The 27,842-nt window shown below is 35.5% G+C and overlaps 1 protein-coding gene across 1 annotated transcript in view; it reads right to left on the reverse strand.

Moving 5' to 3' along the window:
- The window catches only part of ATRNL1 (attractin like 1), an 867,795-nt gene that overhangs the window by 704,958 nt on the left and 134,995 nt on the right, over nucleotides 1–27,842 (reverse strand). The window contains exons 10-11 of the mRNA XM_028121803.2: nucleotides 23,879–24,033; nucleotides 147–231 (exon numbers count right to left, since the gene is read on the reverse strand). Coding sequence (XP_027977604.1) covers nucleotides 147–231; nucleotides 23,879–24,033 — 240 coding nt within the window. The remainder of the gene's footprint in view (nucleotides 1–146; nucleotides 232–23,878; nucleotides 24,034–27,842) is intronic.

Raw genomic sequence — 27,842 nt, forward strand, 5'->3', positions numbered from 1 at the left:
ACAAAAGAATGAAGGATATGGTTAACGAACCAAAATGTATTCCACGGTAGACTAGGTATACCCAATGCCATTAAGTACAAATGATAATTTTTAAAAAGAGTAACAGAATATGTGGATAAGATGACTGAAAAATGTATGTTTTTTACCCATTAATAACAACTGCAGAGTGTCCAAATCTGTTGACATCTCTATGAAGATTTGGTTTCGGTAATATTTTCCATTCATCACAAGCTAGAAAAAAGAGAACAGCAAAACAAAAAATGAAATAAAACAAATTAAGACAAATACTACAAAACCATCTTTGGTCAAATTAAAGATACATTAAAATTAGGAAGACTTTCATAAACTTGCCATGACCTACAATTTAGTATCATTACTCAACCGGCATTATTCCTTTTTTTTTTTAAGATTTTATGTATTTATTTGACAGAGAGAGACACAGCAAGAGAGGGAACACAAGCAGGGAGTGGGAGAGGGAGAAGCAGGCTTCCTGCAGAGCAGGGAGCCTGATGCGGGGCTCGATCCCAGGACCCTGGGATCATGACCTGAGCCAAAGGCAGACGCTTAACAACTGAGCCACCCAGGCGCCCCTCAACTGGCATCATTCCTAAAATAAAAATAACTTCTGCATAAAATTCCCACAAATAAATTTAAGTATATGAGAATAATGAAAATGAAAAAAAATAGGTGTATAGTTTATATTGGAGGATAATTCCAAAGTCATATCTTTATTAAATAAATCAAGGCTCATATAGGAAACTGTATGAATGCCAATACTGGGCAAACCTGTTAGAAAATTAAATTACTAAATGAAATTTTACATGCATGCTTATGAAAATAAATGGAATATTTAATATTCAGTGAAATAATGCCTAAAATGGAATCACTGAAATAAAATACCTAAATCATTTTAATGATCTGATATTTCAAAATAATAGTGTTCATTTTATGTAAAAGAGAATGACTTCAGTTGCAAAAATCTAGAAAAAATAAGAAACCCAAATAATTCATGAGCTATATAAAAAATATGGAAAGAAAAATGGTAATAAAAAACTGGGTATTAAAGAGGGCACATATTGAATGGAGCACTGGGTGTTATACACAAACAATGAATCATGGAACGCGACATCAAAAACTAATGATGTAATGTAAAAGAAAAGAAAGGAAAGGAAAAGAAAACTGTGTATAATTTCAATATAACCTAGCCTCAAAATTGACACGTATACTAATATAGATTTTGAGATGACAAGTGATTCAATTTTCAGTGACTAGGGACATTCTCAGGACAGTGTTTTAAATTTCATCTTCTTAAACATGCCATATCTAAAGAAGGCAGTGGTATTTAATAAAAACACACAGAAGTAACAAGATTTTAAAAACAAATTTTTTTTTAGGTAGTTTGGAAGCCCTTTGGGAACAAGAAAATAATCTAAAATACAGTTAGTTGTAAAAGTTAAAGTTGTAATAAATTACTGTTTTCCTATTTATGTAATTATAATGCTAGTAATATAATAATTTGGTTTTAATTCAATATCACTACTAATGAAGATCAAAGTAATTACAAAAACCAAAATCATAGTTTAGAAAATGAAATTAGAAAACAGACAGCAATAAAATACATCTTGAATTATATCTCCTAAAGTCTATTCCAAAGAACACAAATCCCCCCAAAAGAAGTTATTCCTATCTCTCTCCTTAGTTCACAAAATATATCTGCCTATTAAATACTCTCAAAAGAGAGTACAGACGTATAAAAGCCTAACTATATCTAACCCAGTGCTCCCAATATTTTATCTGCAGAAGCACTTTTCATGTCATACTTTTCACATTAACATTTCTAAGAGTCAATGCTCTGAATATCACATTTTGGGAAATACTATGAAAGAGGGCTATACAAAGGATTAACAGTCTGGTCAATTTTACATGTTACAGTTCATGTAAGAAGTATGTTTACATGTGTACAGTACTATAAAGCTTCCAAAGTGCATTCATCTACATAATCTAAAATGGTCTTTGTAAGAATCCAATGAAGTTGACTGAGCAGGTATTACCATATGTTGAAAATGAAAAATTAGGGGCACCTGGGTGGCTCAGTCATTAAATGTCTGCCTTTGGCACAGGTCATGATCCCAGGGTTCTGGGTTCGAGCCCCACATCAGGCTCCCTGCTTAGCAGGGAGCCTGCTTCTCTCTCTCCCTCTGCTGCTCCCCCTGCTTATGCTCTCTCTGTCTCTCTCTCTCCCTCTCTCTCTCTCTGTCAAATAAATAAGTAAAATCTTTAAAAAAAAAAAAGAAAGAAAATGAGAAATTAGATCTAGGAGTAGTTAAACAATTTGCTTAGGGCCCATTTGATTACCTTTGTTTTTCTATAAATTATGTTTATAAATATTTGATATTTAAAAGTATATTTGTAGCAGACTCGGAAAGATTACTCCCATTTGGAGAGAAAGGGTGACCTGTAAAAGACACAGGCTTTGAAAAAGAAAGAGATGGAAATGTTAGAGACAGTAAATAAGTTAGGGCAGATAGATTTCAATCATTCCACCCAACCCCAACACACACAAACACACAAACACACACACACACACACACACACACACACAGGGCCAGTGATTTACAAATTGTGTTGTTCGTAGTATTCCAACAACAGAATTAGAAACCTGAATATGCTTCAAAGAAATGAAACAGAAAAAAGTCAGATGAAAGAGTAAGACTACCAGCTACCAGTTTGTTACAAAAATCTCCAAAGAAGAAGAATCTTTAAGATCATTTGGGGGCAATCTGGAGTCCAGAAAAGAAAGTGACCCAACAATCTGAGCTAACCTAGGACTAAAAGGTAAGTAATTTGGCCCAGCATCCAACACAAATCAGGCAGAAGGAAAGCAGATTTTCCAAATGAGAACCATAGAAATGCTCAGAAAAACTAAGGAGTTGGGAAAAAAGAGAGCTAAGAATAAAGACAAGCATTAACTAAAACTTTGGCTTCCTGAAGATTTTTCTAACTCCATAAACCAATTTCTTTGGTAAATGATGAAATTTTTTCAGTGCACAGAACAGCCTCAAAAATGGCATTACAAACACCTATGTACCACTAACCAGATCTGTCAAAGCTAGTACTTGACCATGTTTACCACAGATTTTCTAAAGAAATAACTTATTACAGATATAACTTAGGCTCCCTGTGTACTCCCATTCCAATTCAAGCTTCTTTAGGTCTTCCTTCTTTGGATGCAACTGCTATTCTGTATTTGCTTATCAATGTCTCTATATATATGATACATATATAGTAATTTTCATAGGTGGGAAAGCTTTGTATTAATACAAATGTATATTATACAATATGGATCCCTCTGCAAGTTGTTTAGTTTCAACCGGTCAGTTTTTGCTTTTTGTTCTCTTTACTATTTTAACGATTTTTATGTGTGCAGTTCAATGACATTAAGTACATTCACATTTTGAAAACATCACAACCATCCATCTCAGCACTTTCTTATTTTGCAAAATTGAAACTCTGTACCTGTTAAACAATAATTCCCCATTCCCCCCTCTCCCAGCCCCTGCCAATCACTATTTTACCTTTTTGTCTATAAATTTGACTATTTTAAGTACCTCAGATGAATGAAATCACATTATTAGTCCTTTAGTCTTTGACATATTTCCCTTACCACATCTTTAAGGCTCATCCATGTTGTACCATGTGTCGGAATTCCACCCTTTTTAAGCCCGAACAATATTCCATTATACATATATACCCCATTTTGTTTACCAATTCATCCATCAGTGGACACCTGGGTTGCTTCTAATTTTGGCTAATGTGAATAATGCTGGGATACAAATATCTGTTCTTGTACCTGTTTTCAATTCTTTTGGGTATATACCCGAAGTGGAATTGCTGGATTATATGGTTAAGGATTGTTTAAATTTTTGAGGAACATCCATACTCTTTTCCATAGCAGCTATACCATTTTACTTGATTCCATCAAGGAGTGCACAAGGGTTCCAGTTTCTCTACATCCTTACTTACACTTGTTATTTTCTATTTCCTGATAATATCCATCCTAATGGATATGAAGTAGTATCTCAGTGTGGTTTTGATCTGCATTTTCCAAATGATATGTCATGCTGAGCATCTTTTTGTGTCCTTATTGGCCATTTATATATCTTCTTTGGAGAAATGTCTATTAAACAACCCATTTAGACTTATTCACATATGTGGTGCTATGTTTTCATTTTAATCATGTTACAGCATTCCATGTTATGATTTTACCAAAAACATCTATCCTTTTAAAGGTCATTTAGACTTTTTTCAGGTTTTTCCTAACACAAGTCATATCGGTTTGTTCACTGTTACACACGTCTTCTTTTGCAAGTTTTGAGAGTTTCTCCAGGTGGATTTCTAAAAGGAAAATTACTAGGTTTAAGGAAAGACACAAGTTCAATTTTACTAGATTTCACCAATTTGCTCCCCGAAGTAGTTGCACTGACTTAAATTCACACTAGCCATGCATGACGGCTCTTATTTCACATCCTCTCCATTATGTAGCTCTCTCAGACTTAAATTTTTAGCAATCTGATGAATGGTGTTTTCCTTTTTCTAGTTACTGGTAAGATTAAGCATCTTTTCACATTTTTAGGTCATTTGTTTTCACCCTTCTGTAAAATCACTATTCGAGTCTTTGCCCATTTTTCTATTTGATTTTTGTTTTTTGTCTTTTTTAACTAAGATTTTATTTTTAAGTAATCACTACACCCAATGTAAGGCTCGAACTTACAACCCTGAGTGCTCTTCTGACTGAACCAGCCAGGTGCCCCCAGAATTTTGGTTTTTTGATAATTTTAACAATTCTTTATTAAATGTCCTAAATATCAATCCTTTGCTAATTATATGCATTAACATATATTCTCCTATGCTGTGATTTGCCTTTTCATGTAGTTTATGGAGTCTTATTTTATAAAAGTTTGTACAGAAACCTGATCAAACTTATCATTTTCTTCATGATTTATTCTTTTTATTCTCAACTCAAGATTTTAAAGATAATCTCCAATATTCTTCTAAAGGATGTACAGTTTGGCTTTAACCATTTTGATCTCCAATCCATTTGGAACTTATTTTTGCATCTATTCCAGGGATCTCATTTAATTTTTCCATATATAATATTTCCCAGATCCTTCTGTGTATTACCATATACCAATCTCCCCAGGACCATTATTTTAATATTTATGCCTGACCCACGAATTTGTGCCTCACTTGGTTTCTGTACTGCTTTGGTATGTTCTTACTTTGCTTGTTTTTAACCAAAGATATGTATGTGCAAAGTTTAAAAGTCAAATTATCCCACAAGGTTTATCACAAAAAAACTCTGCTGCTCCCTATCATCCCAATGCTTACTCCTGAATCACAGAGGTAAGCACTTTGAATTCTAAAATAAAAAACCAGAAGAAGCTTGTTTTTGTATTTATCTCCTTATGGTAAATGGCATACTTAGTTCTTAGTTTCAGATATCATCTCTGACTTTCTCTTTAAAAGATGAAGATTTAACTCTTATGCAGACATACACACACATAATTCCCTTCCTTCCATCCTCTTCATGTACTTATAATTTTGTTTAGGCCAATATTCAGTATTTACTATATATTATTCTATATACAGATGAGCCACATAGCATATTATAATTCATTTTATCCTTGAACAAATTTTTATTTTCCCAGCAAATCATTTTTTTTGCATAAGCATTAGCAGAGCAGCTGCTAATTCATCCCTGACTCTTTACCAAATGTATACACCTTTCACAGTATTTTCTAACATATCAAGCTATCCAGCAGTTTCATTTACTTCTTGAAGACATCCGACCAAATCTCCATCTTTCTTCTGCAATACAAACTTGTCTCTAGACCTGCTGCAGCATCCTAAGGATTCTCTGCACATCTCCTCTCTACTATTTACTCTATTTCTTGGATTTTAATTTTTATCAATTTGTATTTGTTTATGTAATCAAATATATCGGTAGGAGACATAATTCTGTAGCTGCCAGAGAGAATGTACCTTAGAAGTAAATTTTTGAGAAGTTGCAATTCTGAAAGTGACTGTTCCACTTTATATGATTATTTGATCGGGCTTAGAACTCTAACTTTGAAAACATTTTCAGATATTGAAGGTATTACTCTCCAATCTTCTGGCTTCTGGTTTTGCTTTTGCAAGGTCCTACTTCTGTTCTCTGTATATAAGCTCTTGGGGTCTTCTTTCTATCTCCACTTTTCATGATGGATTTTGCTGTGAGTCTTTTCTGGGGCTTAGTGAAATCTTTTATTCTGAAAATTCATATACTTCGAGCCCAGATGTTTTTCTTGAATTATTCATTTGATAATTTCTTCCTCATCTAAAATTTTCTGTTCTTTATTTTGGCCACCCCTATTACTCAGACAGCAAATTTTCTGGAATAATCATCTAAATTTCATACCTTTTATCCTATTTTACATCTGCCCTTTGTTCATAATACTTTTGGAACATATTCTTCATTTTATCTTAAAATCTATTAATTTGTTATCTTAATTTTAATTTCAAAAGCCCCATTTTTTTGTTTTCTGAATGATCTATTTTTTAAAAGTCACATTTTTACTTCATAAATGTAACATCTTCTGTCCATAAAGATTGAAGTTATAATCTTCTTCCAGTATTACCTCAATTTCCTTTGGTTTCTTATTTTTCCCTATTTGTTTGATATTTTCATCAGATTTAGTGACTTTTTTGCGAATGTCTATGATAACTAGTTGCCCTTTCCAATTTAAGAGTGAAGAACAACAAAACTGTTTAGAAATTCTGTGCTTGGCCAAAATATGTTGTTGACTGTTGGAATACTTTGTTTTTTGAAATATAACTGATATACAACACTGTAGAAGTTTAAAGTGTACAACATGACTTGACATATATATATGTATATATATATGTATATATATACACAAACACATATATATATATTTAGTGAAATGATTAAACACAATTAGTTTACTTAACACCAAAAGGAAAAAAAGAAAAAAAATGGTTTTTTTCCTTGTTATAAAATCTTAAGATTTATTCTCTTAATAACTTTCATATATACTATATAGCAGTGTGAGGATTTTGATCAGTTGGGACCATTTTAGTTGAAGACCTCCAAATGTTAGTTTTTGCACACACCTTTTCTTGAGATGGTCAGATTCTTTGAGGTAAGTCCTCCAATCTCCTGCCTAGAAGCTATAAACCTGGGTAAGAGTATTCTGGACCTAAGTAGAAGAAAAAAGCTAGAGGTTTCATTCATAAGTATGTATACTTTCACCTAATCCCACTGTTTCCAAAATTGTACTGACACCCTCAACCATGTTCAGGTACCTGGATCAACATTCACAGAGAGTAAACCTCTGTCTTCCAGCACAAGTTGAAGAAGGGGATTTAGGGATTTAACAGCTAATTGTATAGGTTTTTAATAAAACTTTCTGTTTCAGACCCACAAGCACACCCCATTTTCAGAAATACTTGAAAACTCTAAATAAATAAATAAATAAAAGCACATGAGAGATAAACAACTCCAACTCAACTCCCAAAGAAATGGAAAGAATAGTGGGAGTGTGTCATCCATACAGTGAAACAGTGGCATTTAACTGATCAGACCACATATCTACTGATCAAATCACACAGCTAACATAAGTAAGCAAGTCTCATAAACTCAAAAGCACAGGGTTCCCAGATTTATCCATTGAGTTTATTCCTATTAAGGTCATAGTTGTTTGCACATTTAAAAAGTGAACATCTCAGGAGCACCTGGGTGGCTTAGTCAGTTAAGCATCTGCCTTTGGCTCAGGTCATGATCCCCGGGTCCTGGGATCGAGTCCTGCATCAGGCTCCTTGCTCAGTGGGGAGCCTGCTTCTCCCTCTCCCTCTGCTGCTCCCCCCCTGCTTGTGCTCGCTCCCGCACTCTCTCTCTCTCTCTCACTCTCTCAAATAAATAAAATCTTTAAAAAAAAATAAAAACTGAACATCTCAATTTAGTAACAGTGCTAAAGATCAGGGAGTTGTCTTCTGAATGTTCTCCAAAACATTTTTTTTTCATAATAGTGAATCTTGAAAAACAGAACCAAAACTAAAACATTAACTTGGGTGTTTTAATCTAAAGAAAGGAAGACTGAGAATTCATCAACTGCTCTTAACTAAGAATAGGAAAAAATATGTGAAATTTGGGTTAACAGATTTAGATAAGACTGAGGAAAAAGGATGTCACTATTTAATTCAAATTAGATGTAATGAAGATCCAATGACACAACAACATTATGGATATAAAATTGAATGAGATTGAATTCCTGTCCTGAAGGAATAACAATAGAATGTGATAAGTATTAAGAGAGATATATATAAAGAGTGCTATGGGAGTCTCCCTCCAAGAAAAGGAAAGCACATAGTTGCTTCTAAGAGTTAAATGTTTTTTTAAATTACTATATTATATAAAATTAACTGAAGAATACATAAAACCTTCATAGTCTTTTTAAATGGGTAAAATTTCCTAAGATAAGTTGTCATAACCTTTTACCTAATAAAAACAATATGCTAATTCCTCATCAATGCTATGTAGTATTTAATTCTGAAAACAGCTTTGAGGAGTAAATATTTTTGTTACCATGTTATAGATAAGGAAACAGTATTTAGAGGTTTAATAACTTCCTTAAAGTCATTAAATGGTGGAATCCACATTCAGAACCAGATCTTCTTAATTACTACATTATACTGCCTCACTATATCATCAAAATATCCTTTTCAACATAAACAGTAATGTCATGAAAGTAAAAAAAAATATATATATATTTTTAAAGTACACAAGTCCCTGCAGAGAAACAGTACAGTACACTATTAATATTTTAATTATACATGAGAATAATTAATTCAGACCAATAATAATACAACACAATTCTACTTGTAGAAGTTGGTTGCCTTTTAACATATGTGGTGGTAGGAGGTGAAGGCTTTATTACTACCTGCAAGATATCACCTTCAATTACACTAAAAGTTTACAAAGAATTACAAACAACATTTGTTATATATATATTGGTGTTATTTAACAGATATTCCAGTTCTCTTCCTTCAAGCCCGTGGTAAAATTAAACTCCCACACTTCCTAGAGGTTGGATGTGATAATATGACTTGTTTCTTTTTTTCTCTCTTTTTTTTTAAAGACTTTATTTATATGACAGAGCGAGAGAGCACAAGCAGAGGGAACAGCAGAGGGAGAGGGAGAAGCAGGCTCCCCGCCAAGCAGGAAGCCTGATGTAGGGCTCGATCCCAGAAACCTGGGATCATGACATGAGCCGAAGGCAGATACTTAACCATCTGAGCCACCCAGGGGCCCCCAATATGACTTGTTTCTGCCAACAAAATGCAAGTTAAAGTGACACTTGTATTTCTAGATGGAACCACTGAATTACCAATGAAAGACAATTCAATTCGTCCTGGGTCCCTAAGTGATGACAATAAGCTAATCTGCCTTGCCTCCAACATTAAACATGTAGCATGAGTGAGAAATTAACTTTAATTGGCATTAATCCTCTGAAACTTGGAGATTTACAGTGGACATGGATATGTGCTACCCAGACCTCATTCAAGGAAGGAACTGTTGTCTCTGTTGCTGGGAGAGGTGTCGGTGAGCAATCATCAGCTGCAAATTACTTCAGCAAGTTCCTCAGTATCTTTGGGCCACTTCACCAAGGCCACAACTTTTTAAGGATGACCCACATACAACTGCTGATCAACGTGGGGTTTTAAAGGTCCTGTCACTTCATCCCAGCATACCAACCATTTTAACTCCAGAGATCCTTGTGTGGTTGACTAAGGTTATCTATCCAGCATCACAACTCAACTTCTCCTTTTGTCAAATCCTGCTTTCTCCCCCTACCTCTTCCAAAGGCATTGATCTTAAGGGTACTCTCAATAAACATCATAAACACTAAACTCTATCTCAGAGTCTACTTCCATGAGAACCCAAACTATGATAGCTGGTACCAGGAGTGATACAAGGAAAACAGGAAATAAGATGAAGTTTGTGAGCTGAATCACATACTACTAAGCTAGCAATGAAGAACCTAACATTGATGGTAGGTATAACACAGAAAACCCTGGCACAAGATGTCATCAACTATTAAAACTTATACCAGTGGTAAATTAGGAATGTATGCCAAATGGGAATATTCTAGCAGGTGTGAAGTATCAGATGTTTGATAACAGTAACTACTGATACGCTAAAATTGCATATCTACTGCTTAGCCCCACTGAACTCTAGAAAAAAGATAATGAGGGGTGCCTGGGTGGCTCAGTTGACTAAGTGTCCAACTCTTGATCTCGACTCAGGCCGTGATCTTGGGATTGTGGGATCGAGCCCTGCTTTAAACTCAGCAAGGAGTCTGCTTGAAATTCTCACCCTCTGTCCCTCACCCCACTCTCTCTCTCACTCTCAAATAAATAAAATCTTTTTAAAAAATAAAATAAATAGGGCGCCTGGGTGGCTCAGTTGGTTAAGCATCTGCCTTCAGCTCAAGTCATGATTCCAGGGTCCTGGGATCCTGTAAGACCTAGAGAGCAAATACTGGCAGAAGTTGGGGGAGTACAGATTATACTAGATAATAAGGGGAGATTGATCTAAGGGGCGCCAGACCTTATACTGGATTAAGGAGAGTTTATTGACTTAAAAGCACTCTCCCAAGATGCAGGATTTATGCCCTGACAAGGACACCAGGAGATGGTGTGAGCTCACTATTAAAATGACTTCCATTTACAGCAAAGGGAACAATCAACAAAATGAAAAGGCAACCTACAGAATGGTAGAAAATATCTGCAAATCATATATCTGATAAGGGGTTAATACACAAAAATATAAAGAATTGACACAACTCAGCAGCAAAAACAAAACAAAATAAAAAAATAATCCAATTAAAAAATGGATAGAGGAAATGAACAGGTATTTTTCTAAAGAAGACATCCAAATGGCCAACAGGTACAAGAAAAGGTATTCAGGGGCACCTGGGAGGCTCAGTCGGTTAAGTGTCTGATTCAGCTCAGGTCATGATCCCAGTATCCTGGGATCAAGCCCTGCATTAGGCTCTCTGCTTAGCAAGGACTCCCTACTTGTGTTCTCTCTCTCGCTCGCTCTCTGTCAAATAAATAAATAAATAAATAGATAGATAAATAAATAAATAAAACAAAAAAGGTGTTCAATATCACTAGTTATCAGGGAAAAGCAAATCAAAACCACAATAAGCTATCACCTCACCTCACACATTTTAGAATGGCTACCATCAAAAAGACAAGAGATACCATGTGTAGGTAAGGACATGAAGGAAAGGGAACCCTGTGCACTGTTGGTGGGGATGTAAATTAGTTCAGTCACTGTCCCTCAAACAGGAAGGTTCCTCAAAATATTAAAAATCAAACTACCATATATGATCCAGCAATCCCACTTCTGGGTATATACCCAAAGAAAATGAAAACAGGATATCAAAGAGATACCTGCACTCCCATGTTCACTGCAGCATTATTCATAGAAGCCAAGGTATGGAAACAGCCAAAGTGTTCGTCAATGGATGAATGGATAAAGAAGATGTGACATATCTACATATATATGTATATGTATTATATATATTTGTATATGTGTATATATGTGTGTGTGTATACATATACATATACATACACAATGGAATATTATTCAGCCGTAAGAAAGAAATCCTGCCACTTAAGAAAACACAGATGGACCTTGGGGGTATTACACTAAGTGAAATAAGTCACATAAATAAAGATAAATACTACACAGTATTTGTCTTTATATGTGGAATCAAAAAAAAAAAAAATAAGTCAAGCTCAATAGAAACAGTTTAAAAAAATGTTTGCCAGGGACTGAGAATAGGGGAAATAAGGAGAGGTTGGCAAAAGGATACAAACTTTCAGTTATAAAATGAACCAGGCATGAAGATTTAATGTATAACATCTATAGTTGATAACACAGTATTATATAATTGAAATTTGCTGAAAGAGTAGAACTTAATCTAGAAAGAACATCAAATTAAAAAAAGGAAAAATATGTGATCTTATGGATGCATTAACTATACTGGGGGAATCCTATCACAATGTATACATATATCAAATCATCACAATGTACATGTTATGTATCTTTTTTTAAAAAAGATTTTATTTATTTATTTGACAGAGAGAGACCCAGCAAGAGAGGGAACACAAGCAGGGGAAGTGGGAGAGGGAGAAGCAGACTCCCTGCTGATCAGGCAGCCCCATTCGGGACTCCATCCCAGGACCCTGGGATCATGACCTGAGCTGAAGGCAGACGCTTAATAATGACTGAGCCACCCAGGCACCCCTACATGTCATATATCTTATAATTTTATTTGTCAGTTATACCTCAATAAAGCTAAAAAAGAAAAAGAAGACCCCTAAAAACATAAAAAATACAGCCCTTGTTAAGTAAAGTCAAAATGCTAGAACTGCCATAGCAAAGAATAAAGGCAGGGATAAAAAATCTAGAAATAAGGGCAGTCTGGAGTGGATATACTAATGTAACACCAGAAAACCTACCAGGTCATTCATTATATCTGTGGAAAGGGCCAGAGGGTATGCCATTTACCAAAGCCATGAAGAATGGGAGAGAGAAGGGGGCACTAGAATCAGTAAGAATTTGCTGGCTCTCCTCCACAGGCCAAAGGTGATGGAAGGAGAAATCATAACAGAACTGAGCTCAATGACAGAGACAATAGGACAATACAGCCCAACTGGTGACACTTAACCATCAGAATCCAATCCAAGTAGTGGGCAAGATTTATAATATGCAGCAAGCCTGGAGTGTTAGTCAAGGAGACTAGCCTATTAAAAATTATAGAGATGTTTAACAGACCACAGCATCCCTAGAAGCAAAACAGGCAGCCAACAAGGGCACTAGTACCTAACTTATATCATCAGAAGAAATCAAGGATGGATGACCAGGAGGCTGATGGTACAATAAAAAGTCACAATTTATTGCTCAATTTCTAGAATTGAGCCATTTCTGAAGTCCATATTTGATATATTTAAAATTCTGATGCCTTGGAGGAATGACCCTGTAATACCACAGTAAGTATACATGGTAATAATTCCCCTATTTCTTTATCAAAGTCACCCGTGGTCATTTAATTGCATAACTCTAACCTAGGGGAAAAGCAGCAAAAACATTTCAAGTACAGTTAGACACAGGTCTGAGTTAGCACTGACACCCACAGATATAAAGTGTCATCATGGCCTCTCTTTATAGGAGGGATATATGGCAATGAGGTAATTAATGACATCCTGGCCAGCGTCCTGTTCAAAATGAGCCACTGAGTCTGCAGACCTATGCAGTGGTCATGCTCTGGATGTTTCTGGCAAATGGCACAACAATTGGGTCCTTGGCTATCACAGTGGAAAAGATCAAGTGGAAAGTTTTGAAACAACTACCCCCTGGATAATATATTAAATTTTAAACAAATGTTGCATTCCAGAGGGTGTGGGTGGCAGGAATTAGTATGACCCTAAAGAATCTAAAGAATGCAGGGATGATGGACCCCATCAAATCTCCTTTTAAATCACCAGTCTGGGTCCTGCAAACTAAACAAAGCCTGGAGGATGACAAGAGCCTACTAGCCTACTACCAAGTAATAGCTCAAATTGCAGTCACTATACAAAATCTTTGTTAAAGCAGAGTAACATGACCATTTTTGGCAAATGTGTTTTTTCCTAACCCTTTCAGAAAAGAGGATCAAAAACAGTTTGCTTTCATATGGAATAGAAAATAGTATACATTCACAATTTTGCCTCAGGATCATATTAACCCTCCCTCCTTTTGTCATAACATAGGACACATTTAGTCCCATTGGACATCCTGCAGAACATTACATTGTTCCACTACATTAATGACATCATTCCAACTGTGCCAGATTAGTAAGAATGGCTTATGAGACGGAGGTCTTGTTAAGACATATATGCTTCAAAGAGTGGAAGATAAAACCTAGAAAGATTCAGATTTCATATTAGTAAAATATTTAGGGATCCAGTGGTCAAGAACATTCTCAGACAGCTCATCTGAATTGAAAGACCAATTATCACATCTTGCGACACCCATGAAAAGCAGAAAGCAAACCATCCTGTAGGTCTCTTTGGATTCTGAAGGTAGCTTATTTCAGTCCTGGGAATACTGCTCCAGCCCACATACTGAACAACATGAAAGGCTGCCAGCTGTGAGTACATGCCAGGGTAGGGAATAGCTCTGCTATAGGTTCGGGTTACACTTGTAAGCAGCTTTGCATTTAGGGCTGCATGACCCAGTAGAATTATAGCTATTGGTGGTGGCACTGTTGGAAAAAGTAGCACATGAAATATACAGAAAGTCCCAGTGAAAGAATCCCAATGCCGACCCCATACACATGTCAAAGCCCATCCCATCTGCAGTGGAAAATTTTATACTCTATTCCTGCCATGTTATTGGGCCCTGGCAGAGACAGAGACCCTGGGTTAAAAACTGACCATGTGTTCAGAGTTTTACATCATGAGCTGGTTCTGTTACCAAGAATCCTAAGAACATAAAATGGAAGTGGCACCCAAGATCAAATAATACACAAGCAATCTACATGAACAGGTAGCTCAGACCCCAGGTTACCTAACTCTGTTGCACAGCACCTGTCATCTTACAGCTATACAGAAATATTGGAAGATCAGAAACAAGGAGGGCCTGGGGTAGAGACATGTGGATGGGTGTATTTGAATGAGCACAAAATATAAAGATCTTTGTGACACAAGTTAAAGGCATCAGAGCACATCTAACATGGAAGAGACAGTAAACAAGCAAACAAATGACTAAAACAGCTAATATCAGTTAAGCCTCTATTATAGGACACCCCAGTGCTAGCACAATGAGAACATGAACAAACTAGCCATGAGAGAGAGATGGAAGTCATCTAGGAATGCAGTAGCAGGGGCTCCTATGAACAAAGCCAATCTAGCTACTGTTACTGGCAATTGTCCAGCCTGTTAGCTAGATATCAACTCTGGTCCCTTGATAAAACTATTCCCCAAGGCCACCAAATATACACTTGGTGGCAAGCTGACTACAATTGGGCCCCTTCCACTCTAATTTGACCAACAATTCATTAGGACAAGAATAGATACATACTCTGAGTATCAGTTTGATTTTCCCAACCACAGGGTCTTAACCAGTATGACTGCCTTAGAAATTATGAAGTGTTTGATCAAGCAGCACAGGATCCTATGTAATCAGAAGACACACTACAGCAAATGAAGTACAGGAATGAGCCCATAACCATGGGATCCACTGGATCCTGTAACACACAATGTGACAGATCTTTCGATAGCCACAAATGAAACACCAGGATGCAGGATACACCTTGGAATTTAGCAACTTTAAATGGTGCTCTGTCCCCAATAGGAAGAATATAAAAGTCCAGGAACCAAGGAATAAAAGCCACTCTTAGTGGCCTCACTTTCAGTGATACAGTTGAGTAATTTGTGCTTCTTATCCCAGAAATCTGGGCTCTGCAGGATTAGAGATCTTATTCCCCAAAGGAGAAATACTCTGGCAGGGGCCATAGCAATGTCCCACTGAACTATAAGCGAGAGTTAGCTTAGTTCCCAAGGTAGAGAATAGCTTCCACTTAGGCACCTCAGGCTCCTTCTGTCAAAGTACCAGAAAGCAAGCAAAAGAGGACTCACCATCTTGGCAGGGATAAGTGGCCCTGACCATCAAAGGGAGGTAGGACTGCTCTTACAAAATAAGGGCAGCGGAATATGTTTGGTACACAGATGATCCACTTAGGTGTCCCTTGGTATCCTCTTGCCAAGGATAATGGTAAATGGGCAAGTTCAATACCCAGAGCAGGAGGTACATGATGACCAGGGGCTCAAACACCTAAGGGTAAGGGTCTGGGTCATGCTACCAGGTAAGTCACAGAGATCAGAAGAGGTTCCAACTGAGAACCTCTATTCTTTAGAAAGAATAATGCGGGGGGGGGGGGGGGGAGGAGACATGATGAATATCAGTTGATCAGTTGTAGGCCTGAGATCAGCTGCAGAAGCCAAAGGAATAATCTAGGTCTTCCCCAGGAAGAATGGGTCACTGGAATCCTAGAGGAGCTCTTGACAAATGTATTCGAAGTGGACTGAATAGTTCAAAGAATGAATTGTGATGAACATGGACATGCACTGCCTAAATACACCTTCAGAAAGAACCTGTTGCCACTGCGGCTAGGATTGCTGTCACCTAACATCATTCAGCTACCAGCCCCTGTGGAGACTGCTTTAGCTACATACACAGAGCTTCCTCATCCAAGTTCCTACCCTCCTAGGAGTGACTCTCACACAATGACTAATCAAGGCCTGGCTGTTTCATCCTAACAAAGGATAATTCTGATGGACATTTCAACTACAGAGTTCCCTTGGGATTGGCTGCAGCTCTTAAAGTCTACTTGACTTTTCCCTCTGACCAATGCCGCTTCTTCCACCTCCTCATCACAGCTATTTATCCCAATGACCCAGTTAGTACCCCAAACACTGTGTGCTCACTTCGGCAGCACATACACCAATTAGTACCCCAAACACTAAACTCTGTCTCAGAATTTGCTTTCCAGAGAACTCAGGCTGTGGCAGGACTGTTTGCTGCCACAGTATAATCTAACCTGTACTGACCGATACAATACAATAACTGTGAGTTTCCTCTGCAGTTTCTTAAAATTGCTGGCAAATTGTTTTCATTCATAAAATTGCTTAGAAAACGGGATGCCTGGGTGGCTCAGTTGGTTAAGCATTTGCCTTTGGCTCAGGTCATGATCCCAGGGTCCTGGGATTAAGCCCCGTGTCGGGCTCCCTGCTCAGTGGGGAGTCTGCTTCTCCTTCTCCCTCTGCCCCTCCCCACTCTCGTGCTCTCTCTCTCTCAAATAAATCAATAAAATTAAAAAAAAACTGTTTAGGAAGAACAGAATTTAACTTGCAAGCTTATGAAAAGCTTGTGGAGGTAAGCAACTTTTGCAGATATAAACACTTTTTGATGCTTGCTGATATTTGCCCAACATCCCAGGATTTTTCAACAGAATTAGAAAAGAAAACGATAAGAGCAGTTGTTACAAATAGGCTTTCTATTTATCCCTTCCAATTTCTTCAATAACTATAAACAGAAGGTTGGGCTAGATAAATCCTGTTGCTGAATTTTCACATTCTTGATCATGATTCATTATAAAACACAGATTGGTTTTCCTATAACATGTAGAAGTTATCAAATGCCTTAAAGCTCAATATTAAATTAATATATTTACATATAGTCTCTTCCCATTCTTACATTACAAAGTCTGTTATATTATTAATCTGACTACAATCTATAATTGTATTTCTTGCCAAGAAGACAATGTATTTCCAGAGCACTCAAGTCATTATCACTTAACAAACAGTTCAAGGCTACACAAATGAGAGCAAAACCCACATGGCCTACTGACATCATGAAAACTGACAAAAATACCATTCCATGACAACAGAAAAACCACACAGGACTAATGACCAAACTAAAATATACTCTCTGAAATATTCATTTTAAAAAACACTTACACTGCAAGGTACTAAATATTAATTTACAAACCGTACACTCAATACACATAAGATCAAGAAATTAGAGTTACCATTATCTCAAACCCAAATTTCAGCCGTCAGAATACTGTGCTGCCGGAACTATCACCCTATGAAGGGCCACATAATTACATTAAGAACTTACACTGAAATTTAGAGACTGGTTTATTTTATCAATGATGCATAAAATAGTGCAGGTTGAAAATGCATACTCATTGGCTAATTTTTCTATAAATATTCATATTTTTCATGAAAATATGTATCTGTGCTACTTTAAGGACAAATTTTAAAGATCTTTTTAATAATCTACTTGAAATGCAAGTTCAAAAGTCAGTATTCATATTACTAGAAAGAACACACAGATTGTAAATATATGACTCAAAATGGGGGATATAAAGAAAAACTTCTATTAATGATTTATACATTTTGTAAAAGAAAACCAAATTTCTGGATGTTGCCAAAATGTTTTTCTACCTGCCCCTTAAGTGATGGTGCTTCACTGGGTTTATTCCCCACTAGGCCAAACCTTCTCCTACTAATGTAAAAAGGTGCACACTTTTCCTAGGTTATCTAACCACAGTTCCACTCAGGATTTTGTCCCCTGATATTCAATGAATATTTATTTAGTTTCTTACTCTCTGCCAGGAAAAGTGTGTATCACTATTCAATTCTCAATCTTAATTGAAATGATTTTATAGTTTTAACATACAATGATATTTCCTGTCGGCTTCTGTACATAGTCTTGATGTAAAAATGATATTTATAGATTCCTTGATAATGAATCATACATGAGTTCCTAGAATAACTCCTACTTGCTCATAGTTTATTATATTTTTGAAACATTGTTGAGTTCTATTTCCTAATAATTTATTTTAAATTTTTTATTCTATATTCATGACTGCCTTCCCCTGCCTTCTTCCCCTGCGGTTTTGTTACGACATTTGAAAATTTTTCTTTCAGTTTTACATTTTATTACAAGAATCTATATTCAGCATTTTTTGCATTCAAAACAATCTCTCAAAATGCTAGTAGATTTGTTAAGAGAAAGAGAGATTTATTGTTCATTATTCTTTCTCCTTGATCTTCTATCTTGAGATCAGTATTTTCTGATTAATTTGTGGGAGAGGGGAGGCACAATAAAATTCAAAGATACCTTAAAAATCTGATTAACTCTAAATCTACTAATAAAGCTAATTTTCTTGAGTGGCTTGCTACATTAACAAATATTATATGCCCTTTCCCCAATTAAAGATCATTCAAAAATTTTTCCTGTTAAATCAGGGAAAAAATCATTATCATAGTGTAGTGGTAGAATCAAAAAAAAAATCTGAACTTAGGCTTGGGTTCAAATTCTAAATATACCATCTTATGACCTATGTGACTTTGGGTTTAACCATGCTAAATCAGTTTCTTCCCGTATAAATAAATATAATAATACATGCTAGATAGGTGTTATTAGAGGTTATGAGGCATTGTATCATAAAGCACGTGTTAAGTGCCAAGCACCACAGGAAACATTTGACAAATACTAGTTCTCTCTTTTCTCAAAATGAAACGTCACTTTTTCCTTTACTTATTGGCTTCTTTTTTAAAAAGAAGAAACTACTATTTCTTCTATATAATAGTATATTTTAGAAAGAACCCCTTGAGCAAAAATTAGAGTAAAGCTAAAAACAGTAGCTGGCTAAACGCAGTGAAAAAATGTGTGTGAATAATTTTAAGAGTTTTTCTGATGACAAAGAGAAACAAACAGGTTCTTTCAGGTGACCAGACAAGGGGTGCTGCTTTCACCAGGGAAGAACCCTAAGAATTTAACAAAGGGCATAGAGAAATACTGATCAACAAAGAAAGGAATAAAATAACCTCCAGAAAACGAAAATAATTATAAACATAACAGTAAGTAAGTTGGAAATTTTATAATTTTGCTGGAGTGTTCAAAAAATTAAATAATTAGATGTTTTAATTTAAATATGATTTTTAATGAAATTACATACCTTATAAAATTGTATCCATTGTATACACACACACACACACGCTATGGGGGTGTACAAAAACATGCATGCTATGCTTCATAAACTAGTCAAGTGATTTTTAATGGTATAGTGAACTACGACTTCACTGTGTTTTAACTGTGTGGTTAACTATATATATTATTACACATTACCAATTAAAATAATATTACTTCTCAAAATATGAAATTACTTTTAAGCTTTGTTTACCGAGTTTGTTTTTAAATAATCACCTACCAAGAAATTAACATCATAAGTAAAACTGTCATATTCAAGAAATTTATTTTAAAAACTGTTATTATTAGAGCACCTGGCTTGCTCACTTGGTAGAGCACACAACTCTTGATCTCGGGGTTGTGAGTTCAAACTCCACATTGGAAGTAGAGCTCACTTAAAAATAATAAAATAGGGGTGCCTGGGTGGCTCAGTTGGTTAAGTATCCAATTCTTGATTTCAACTCAGGTCATGATCTCAGGGTCCTGCAGTTGAGCCTCATGTGGGGCTCCACGCTCAGGGGAGGCGGGTCTGCTTGAGAGTCTCTTCCTTTGCTCTTTCTCCTGCTTGAGTACGCTCTCTCTCTCTCTCAAATAAATAAATATTGAAAAAAATAAATTTTAAAAAATTATTTTGATCTGATTTGAAGTTTCAGCTTCAGTTTCAATATATCTGCTTTCTGCAAGATGTATTTCTAATATAAATCATACCCCCTACTCTAACTCAGGAAATCACATTTTCATGTTTCTACTATCTTTTGGAAGAAAAAAATATATGGTCAGTGTATCTCTGAATTGTCCTTCATCTTGTTCAGAATCCTATACATCCTCCTAATCAGTTTGTTCAGAATTCTATACATCCTCTTAACCACTGGGCAAATTTTCTTACTGGAGAGTAACGACTACCATTTGTAATTAAAAGCCTTATAATTCTACGTTAGGCCTACCAAAAATTCTTGTAATAGCTCTTAATTAGATGATTCTGAAATATTGTCTCAAAATTCAGTTCAATCTTAAGGTATGTTTCAATTCATGATAATCTCTCATTTATAAATGTTGAAATCCTCAAACTACCTAGTGACACTAGAGATATGAAAAACAAAGAAACTACCTGATACCTTTTCTCCTTCTAACGCTAGAAAACTAACTTTTATGACAATGTGTACTTCGCACAGCCAAATAGTTTCAAAGTATAAATGTCTAATAACATGAGATGAACATGAGGCAAGTTATTCCATTACATCTTTAGCAGAAGGTTATCTTTACCCCAAAGATCATTCCAATCTTGAATATGGAGGCTTTCTGAAAGCAATAATAATACCACTAACAATAATAACAAAAAAAATAACAAAGTTATCTGATTTCAAGCTAGATTTACAGACAAGAACATTACATAATATATCATTCTATATGTTATAGTTGATTCAGTCTCATTCACCAGCCCTGGGTCTATTACCAATAGCACTTGAGTTTCTTTTTTAGAATATATATGCCCAGTGCTTAATCTAAGAGAATCAGTTTATATAGACCTAAGTTTTTTTCCTACAACCTTCAAAGATGTTGCCAAGGTACAGCCATGTTAAAAAATCACTGGCATGTGCCTTCCACATCTATCATCTATAACAATGAGAACTGTGAAGGCAAGGTTATATCCTCAAAGATTAAAAATATTTACTATGTAAAATTTACTATGGCAGTAAGATTGAAATAGTACTTTTTAGAGCAATGAAAAATTAGTATTAACACAAATATTCCTATTTATTTAAACATCATAAAACACAAAGCAATCAGCTAACTCCTCAGGTGCACTCAAGTTAAATATGCCATAAAAGTCCAAGGGTAATGTACTAAAGAGAAAAATTAGCAAGATGACCTTTTTTTCAAAAGAGACCTATTTTCCAGTTGGTTCATTATGTAATGGTTGTGTTTTATTCCCAAAAAATATACTCCATAAGGAAAACAATTATTTTGGAAGACATTTTCTGAAATATAAAAATACTTTTCCCAGGAAAATATTCCAACATTTGATGCCACAAACTCAAGAGAATAAAAACAGATTTGGGGGGAAAGCTTTATTGGGAACTGCACAAAAATAATCAAATGAGATAAAACAGAACACTTTTATCCTAGGTTGAATTATATGGTTGCTTTATGTTTTTGTTAATATTGTTAATGTTTTGTTGTTAATTGTTAATGTTATGTTAAAGTATAAAACTGTTTAAAATGTTATTCTTTCTCCCATCTGAACAATTTGCTTGAAAAATGAAACTGATATTTGCTTCTATCTTTCCACAGCATTAAGAAACATTATGAAATAATAAGTGTCTGATAATTTGTTGCAAAATTAAGAACATAAAATGGACCCAACCAAACAGCAGCATGTGGTACTCAAGTGGAAAGACTACTACAAGTTTTAGGAGTTACAAAAGCTAGATGTACGGCCAGGTACGGCCTGCATGGTTTGGGGCTTAATATTCTGGAAATGAGTCTATTAACACCTTGTTACCAAACTATTAGAGAGGTTAAGATATTGTGTAAAAAGCCCTTAGTATACTATCTAATCCTTAGACACACTTAACAAATAGTAATTAGAATAATGATAATCTGATCTCTCTCTCACTCAAACTAATACCTCAAATAGTTTTCATGTGGGTAAGCTTTTTTGATATATAAACTCTAATAATCTTGAACAATATGGAAGGAATAAAAATAATTTCCCAATATGTTAGCTACGAAATAGCTCAACATTAACTTCTTCATTAAAGTATAGAGAGTAGATGGAAACTCCTTGAAGAATCTTCTGAAAAAGTTCAAAATCTCACTTCATAGATTTTTAACAATAACAACAAATTCTACACTTTTCTAGGATTTTTATTCATAAAAGAAAAGCAAAACAAAACAAAATCCTTTCATCTACCTCCAGAGAAGTAAGCTTACTGTCTCATCACAACAGCCAAAAAAGTATGTTGACAGCCCCCAGCCCGGCAATGACAGATCACAAAAAGGAGCCTAGATTCAGTATGTCATTTAACCCATTTTTCAGGATCTCAGCACTAATTTATAAGCCAAGACAATCCAATTTTGATAATGAGTTATCACTTCAAATTATTAGTCCAAAAAGGCAAAGATTTAATTAATTAGTATCTAAAAATCCTAAAGGCAGTGGATTCTTTATAGTGATTAATCACAGACAGATACTCATAGTTTAGACTCAAAAAGTATGCTTAATGTTATCACTAGGAATTTCCTTCCAAATGTATAACAGTATAAAAACCAAAGTTCTTATTAATAGGAATAATTTTCTTTATATGCCACCACTTGAAATAATTTTTCAAAGTAGACTATGTGCCTTTATGATGTTTAAGAGCAAAAGTATACCTCTTCAATCCATTAAATGTGTTATTCTCTGGTTTCTTTTGTTTTTATTTATCAGGAAGTTTCATAATAGCTTAAAATTGGCATATTACTTTACACGATCAATTAAAAGTGCTCTGAACTACAGTTAAATATATTTTAAATATCATGTAGGCTTCATCTATAAAATGACACAAAGAGAAGAAATATTTTCACTATAAAGGTCCACTGGGTAGCTAAATTTAGTATTTCAAAAAATACATTCATCTAATATTTAGAATTGGTAGGACTATAGGGAGCATGATTAAAATTAAGCAAACTGTGTAAGTGCACTGTATTTCTGGTTCTCTGGAAAATACTCTTATTCAGTTACTTCCATTCCTAGATATGTTCTGGGTTTCCATTTTGTCCCCAAATCTTATTTCTTTAGCTCTACTGTCTCTATACTCCTTTCTTTATTTCTATCATCTTCCTACACCAAGTAACTATATTTGTATGTTTAATTTAAATTCATCTTTGCTCATACCCACTAACACTAAAATACTTGCATTCCTATTTGTAATTTACATAATTTGACAGTGCTCCATATCTACCTATTATCAAAACTAATGTGGCAACACAATAGACTGATAAAGTGCTCACTTAGGGATACAATGTACAAAAGCCTTCAAAAGGGATGCTCAAACCTAGAATGTCTGTTCTCCTGGCCCTATACTAGTGTGCTGAAATTAGAATTCCATTCATAATCTGTCACTGAATTTATCTCTGAAATGACATATACACATGCTGTCAATTAATGTATTTGAGAATCTCTACATGACAAATTTCTGATAATTTCCTCTACTTTGTACAATCCTAACAGATACATACCTATGTCATATGCCAGGAAATCGGCAGAAAAACATTTTGCACCGTTACTCAAGGAAGTGTCATTATGGGTATTTCCTCCAAAAATAAGCATAGCTCCATTGATAAGAACAGCTGAATGAAGGTATCTGGCAAACCCACTTTCTTTCAAAATAGTCCTACAGGATAAAATTTAAAAATGTATTACAAAGGATAAAGAGACCTCCCTGATTTATATATATTATATAAAGGGTCTAACTTGCATATAGAATTTTCCTTCGAACTGTGAAAATAACATGCTTTATTTTTTTTAACAACTCATAAATGGCCTCTAAGTTTCAATATTTTTAAAATATTTTGAGATTCACAGTATCTTAAAATGTTTTGAGGAAACACAATATTAAACATAATTGTTCATGATTTTATAATAATTTATATTTGAACTTTTATAAGTAGGAAACATGTGTCCTTAAAACTAGAGGACCAAAGTACCATCAGTTTTAAATACAAAAGGAAATAGAAAGTTGAATATAATAAATTTACTCTGAACTGTATTCAGTTAAAACTAATAATTCATATGGATCTCATAATACATTAAGTTTTAAATTAAATATAACATACATAAAAATGCACATAAGTCTAAAATTCAATGAATTTTCACAAGATGAACACAACTAAGTAAACAGTACTGAGATTTTTTTAAAAGATTACCACTGTTCTGATTCTTTTGTGGTTCCATACCAATTTTAGGATTATTTGTTCTATTTGTATTGTTGTTGGTGTACTTTATAAAACAGAATCATATAGCTTGTATTCATTTGTATGTACATTCTTTTGCTCAAGATTATTTTTGAGATAGATCCATATTGTGTAAAATCACAATGCATTTTTGAGAAACATCAAATTAATATAAATGTTTTTAATTATTTGAAGTTTAACTGAAAGTACTATAAATATATGCTCACAATTATATTTCACCTTAATGTACTGATATATAATAAACTGCATGACTCAATATGAATCAATACTTCATAAGTATTCCTAAATAAAGCACTCTACTAAAAAAAGAATCAGAATGTAAACCCAGTACATATAGTGAGTAAGGTATATATAGTATATATCTCAAAAACCTATAGCAATTAATGCTTAAAGAATATGGAGCTGACTTCCAGAATAGCAAGACAAGGAGTTCCACAAACTCTCTAGGGAGAGAACTATAATTGGTAAAAATTACCAAAAAAAAGACATTTAAGTTCTCAGAAAAATTTAGTGAGAGCAACAACAAGTAAATATTTACTCAAAGAGTCTACTGAATTTCAGTAAGAACAGCAGCAGTCCGTGATATTTAACACATTGTCTAGTCCCATCCTTCCCCCTAACAGCATCCTCCCCCACCACGCACACACAACCAGTTCAGCAAGGAGGAAGTTCAGCCCCCGGTTGGGTAAAGCTAAGAACAGAGAGCTCCTTCATTCCTCAGCTCCTAGTCCAGGCCACTGACATCTAACCAGGAACAGCAGACAGCCAATACTTCTCATGGCCCCCAGTTCTGGGTGACAAAAGCTCTATTCCAGGAGAAAGCATGAGAGGTCTGAATGTTCATCCTCTATCTAGCCCCCCATTCATAGGGTATAAGCTATACACTCAGGCCTGGCAGGCTAAGAGGGCCAACAAATTTTCACCCCATATCAGTCATAGGACAGAAGTTCTATGCAAGCTGAGAAGAGCAAAGGCCACCGTCCCCACCAACTGCCTGCACAGAACACAGTGGTATCACTCCAGGAGGAACAGACTACTAACTCTACCTACAATTCCAAAGTAGTGGCACAGGGTCTCACCCCACCCCACACCAGGGAGAGGCAGGCTAAGAAAAAGAGAGCACCACAGATCTCCCAAGGGAACTGAGTTTATTTGTAACAAAAGGTGGGAAACTTCATGCCTAAGGGCACTCTCAAAAACTTTGGAGGTTTCCATCGTAAGCAATTAAGTTGTAAGTTGGCAACTCCGCGAGAACAATCAGCTGAAACATAGAGAGAAGTTCACCAGAGAAAAGCAGGAAAAAGACAGCTAATAAGAGCCCTACTAGGGTCAGAATCTCTAAGACTGGCCTCAAAGACTACCCCTGAAAAAGGGTTGAAATTGAATTCAAACAGACTAAGGAGCAATTTATGCCCCAGAGCATTGCTGAGAATACTACAACAATCAGTCAGCAATTAGTGGTGGCTAGCATGTGGTTGTAATGCAGAGTCAGATAGCTTACCAGAGAGGTCAGAGGAAAAAGTCAGAGAACCCTGCTAAAATTACCGTCATCCAGGGATGATTTTGCGCATCCCCGGGCTGCTTCCTTTGAGGAACAACATCAGAGAATCCACTGGAGGAAGAAAGCAACTTCACTAAAACAGTTCAGCAAAGTCACTAAATAAATAAAATTACAACAGTTCCAGAAAAGGAGGAAAAACTGGGATCCAGAGTTACTATAATATGTTATCTAAAATGTCCAGTGCTCAGGGGAAATTATGGCAGGCAATGAAACAGGAAAGAGTAACCTATATACAGGGAAAAAAAGCAGGCAACAGAATTGCCTTAGAGAAACTCCAGATGTCCGATGAAGCAAAAAAGACTTCAAAGCAGCTATTATAAATGTTCAGTCTTAAAGAAAACAGATTTAAAGAAGTAAAGGAAAATATAACAATGTCTTATCAAATATAAAACAAAAGCTACAGAAATTACCAAAAAAAAGAAAATCTAGAATTCAAAAGTATAAGCATTGAAATTTTTAAGTTTATGACAGAAGTCTAATAGTAAATTTCAGCAAGCAGAAGAAAAAAATCAATGAAGTAGAAGATAGAAAAATAGAGATTCCTCTATCTGAAGAATAAGAGAAGAAAATGAACAAAGCCCATAAGAAATGGAGAATACCACTAACAGCAACAACATACATTTACTGAGAATACTAGTGCAGAGGGGAAAGCGGTAAAAAATTTTCAAGAAATAATGTCTGACAACTTCCTGAATTTGAGAAAAACATTAATATACACATCCAAATAGTTCAATGAACTCCAAGGAGTAAAAAACACAGAAAGAACCACATTCAGCCATAAAATAGTAAAAACGTTGATGACCATGGAGAAAGACAAAAGTCTTAAAAGGAGCAAGAGGAAGATTTTTTTTGCACACAAGAGAACCCCAATAGGACAAACAGCTGACTTCACATTAGAAACAATAAAGGTCAAAATGCAGTGAAATGACATTATACAACATGCTGAATGAAAAAAAAGTCAAAATACAGGGAGTGACATATGATGATGGAATAAGAGTTTTCTGACCTCATCCTCCCACAGAAACAGATTTCATCAACCATGGAGAGATAAGAGTATTTCTATGGGAGCCCAGAAGTCCCAGGACCACTTCAAGCAAAAATTCCAAGAATAGGAGGGTCAAGGAGAGTAAGAAGAACAATATCACATTACCACATCACCTCTCCCCCAAGGCAACACCGCTCAATCCCAAGAGAAACCCCTTCGACCTACAATTACTCCCATGGGGTAAGTGAGAACATAGTGCATATCTGGCTTCCACAGCCAAGTAGGATTATGCCCAAGACAACCACTTCTTTCTTACCCCACCCAGAAAGATAAGAAGATTGGCAGAGGAAGAAGAAGGGTGTTCACAGCAACTGGGGCACAGAACTCAACAAAGACTCAACATTTCTACTAACCACCTCATGAACTCTACCAAGAGGCCCACCCATGAACTTCATAGGATACATCACCCGCAGACATACCCCAAATAGCACAAATATGCCCCCAGCAATCCATAAATCCCTCCCCCACATAGTGCACTTGAGCTTCTGCAGATGGTTCATGAGCACACACAGATAGCTGGGTCAACTCTGTTACACTGGTAAAAGATGCATAACCCTGAACACTTCAGGTGCTGTCCAAGGGGAAAAAATGGGAGGCCCTCAGTACTGGACCTAGCTTTGCAG

This window comes from Eumetopias jubatus, unplaced genomic scaffold (genome assembly GCF_037043125.1).
Source record: "Eumetopias jubatus isolate StellerSeaLion01/CBP00866 unplaced genomic scaffold, mEumJub1_p1.0 scaffold_17, whole genome shotgun sequence".
NCBI lineage: Eukaryota > Metazoa > Chordata > Mammalia > Carnivora > Otariidae > Eumetopias > Eumetopias jubatus.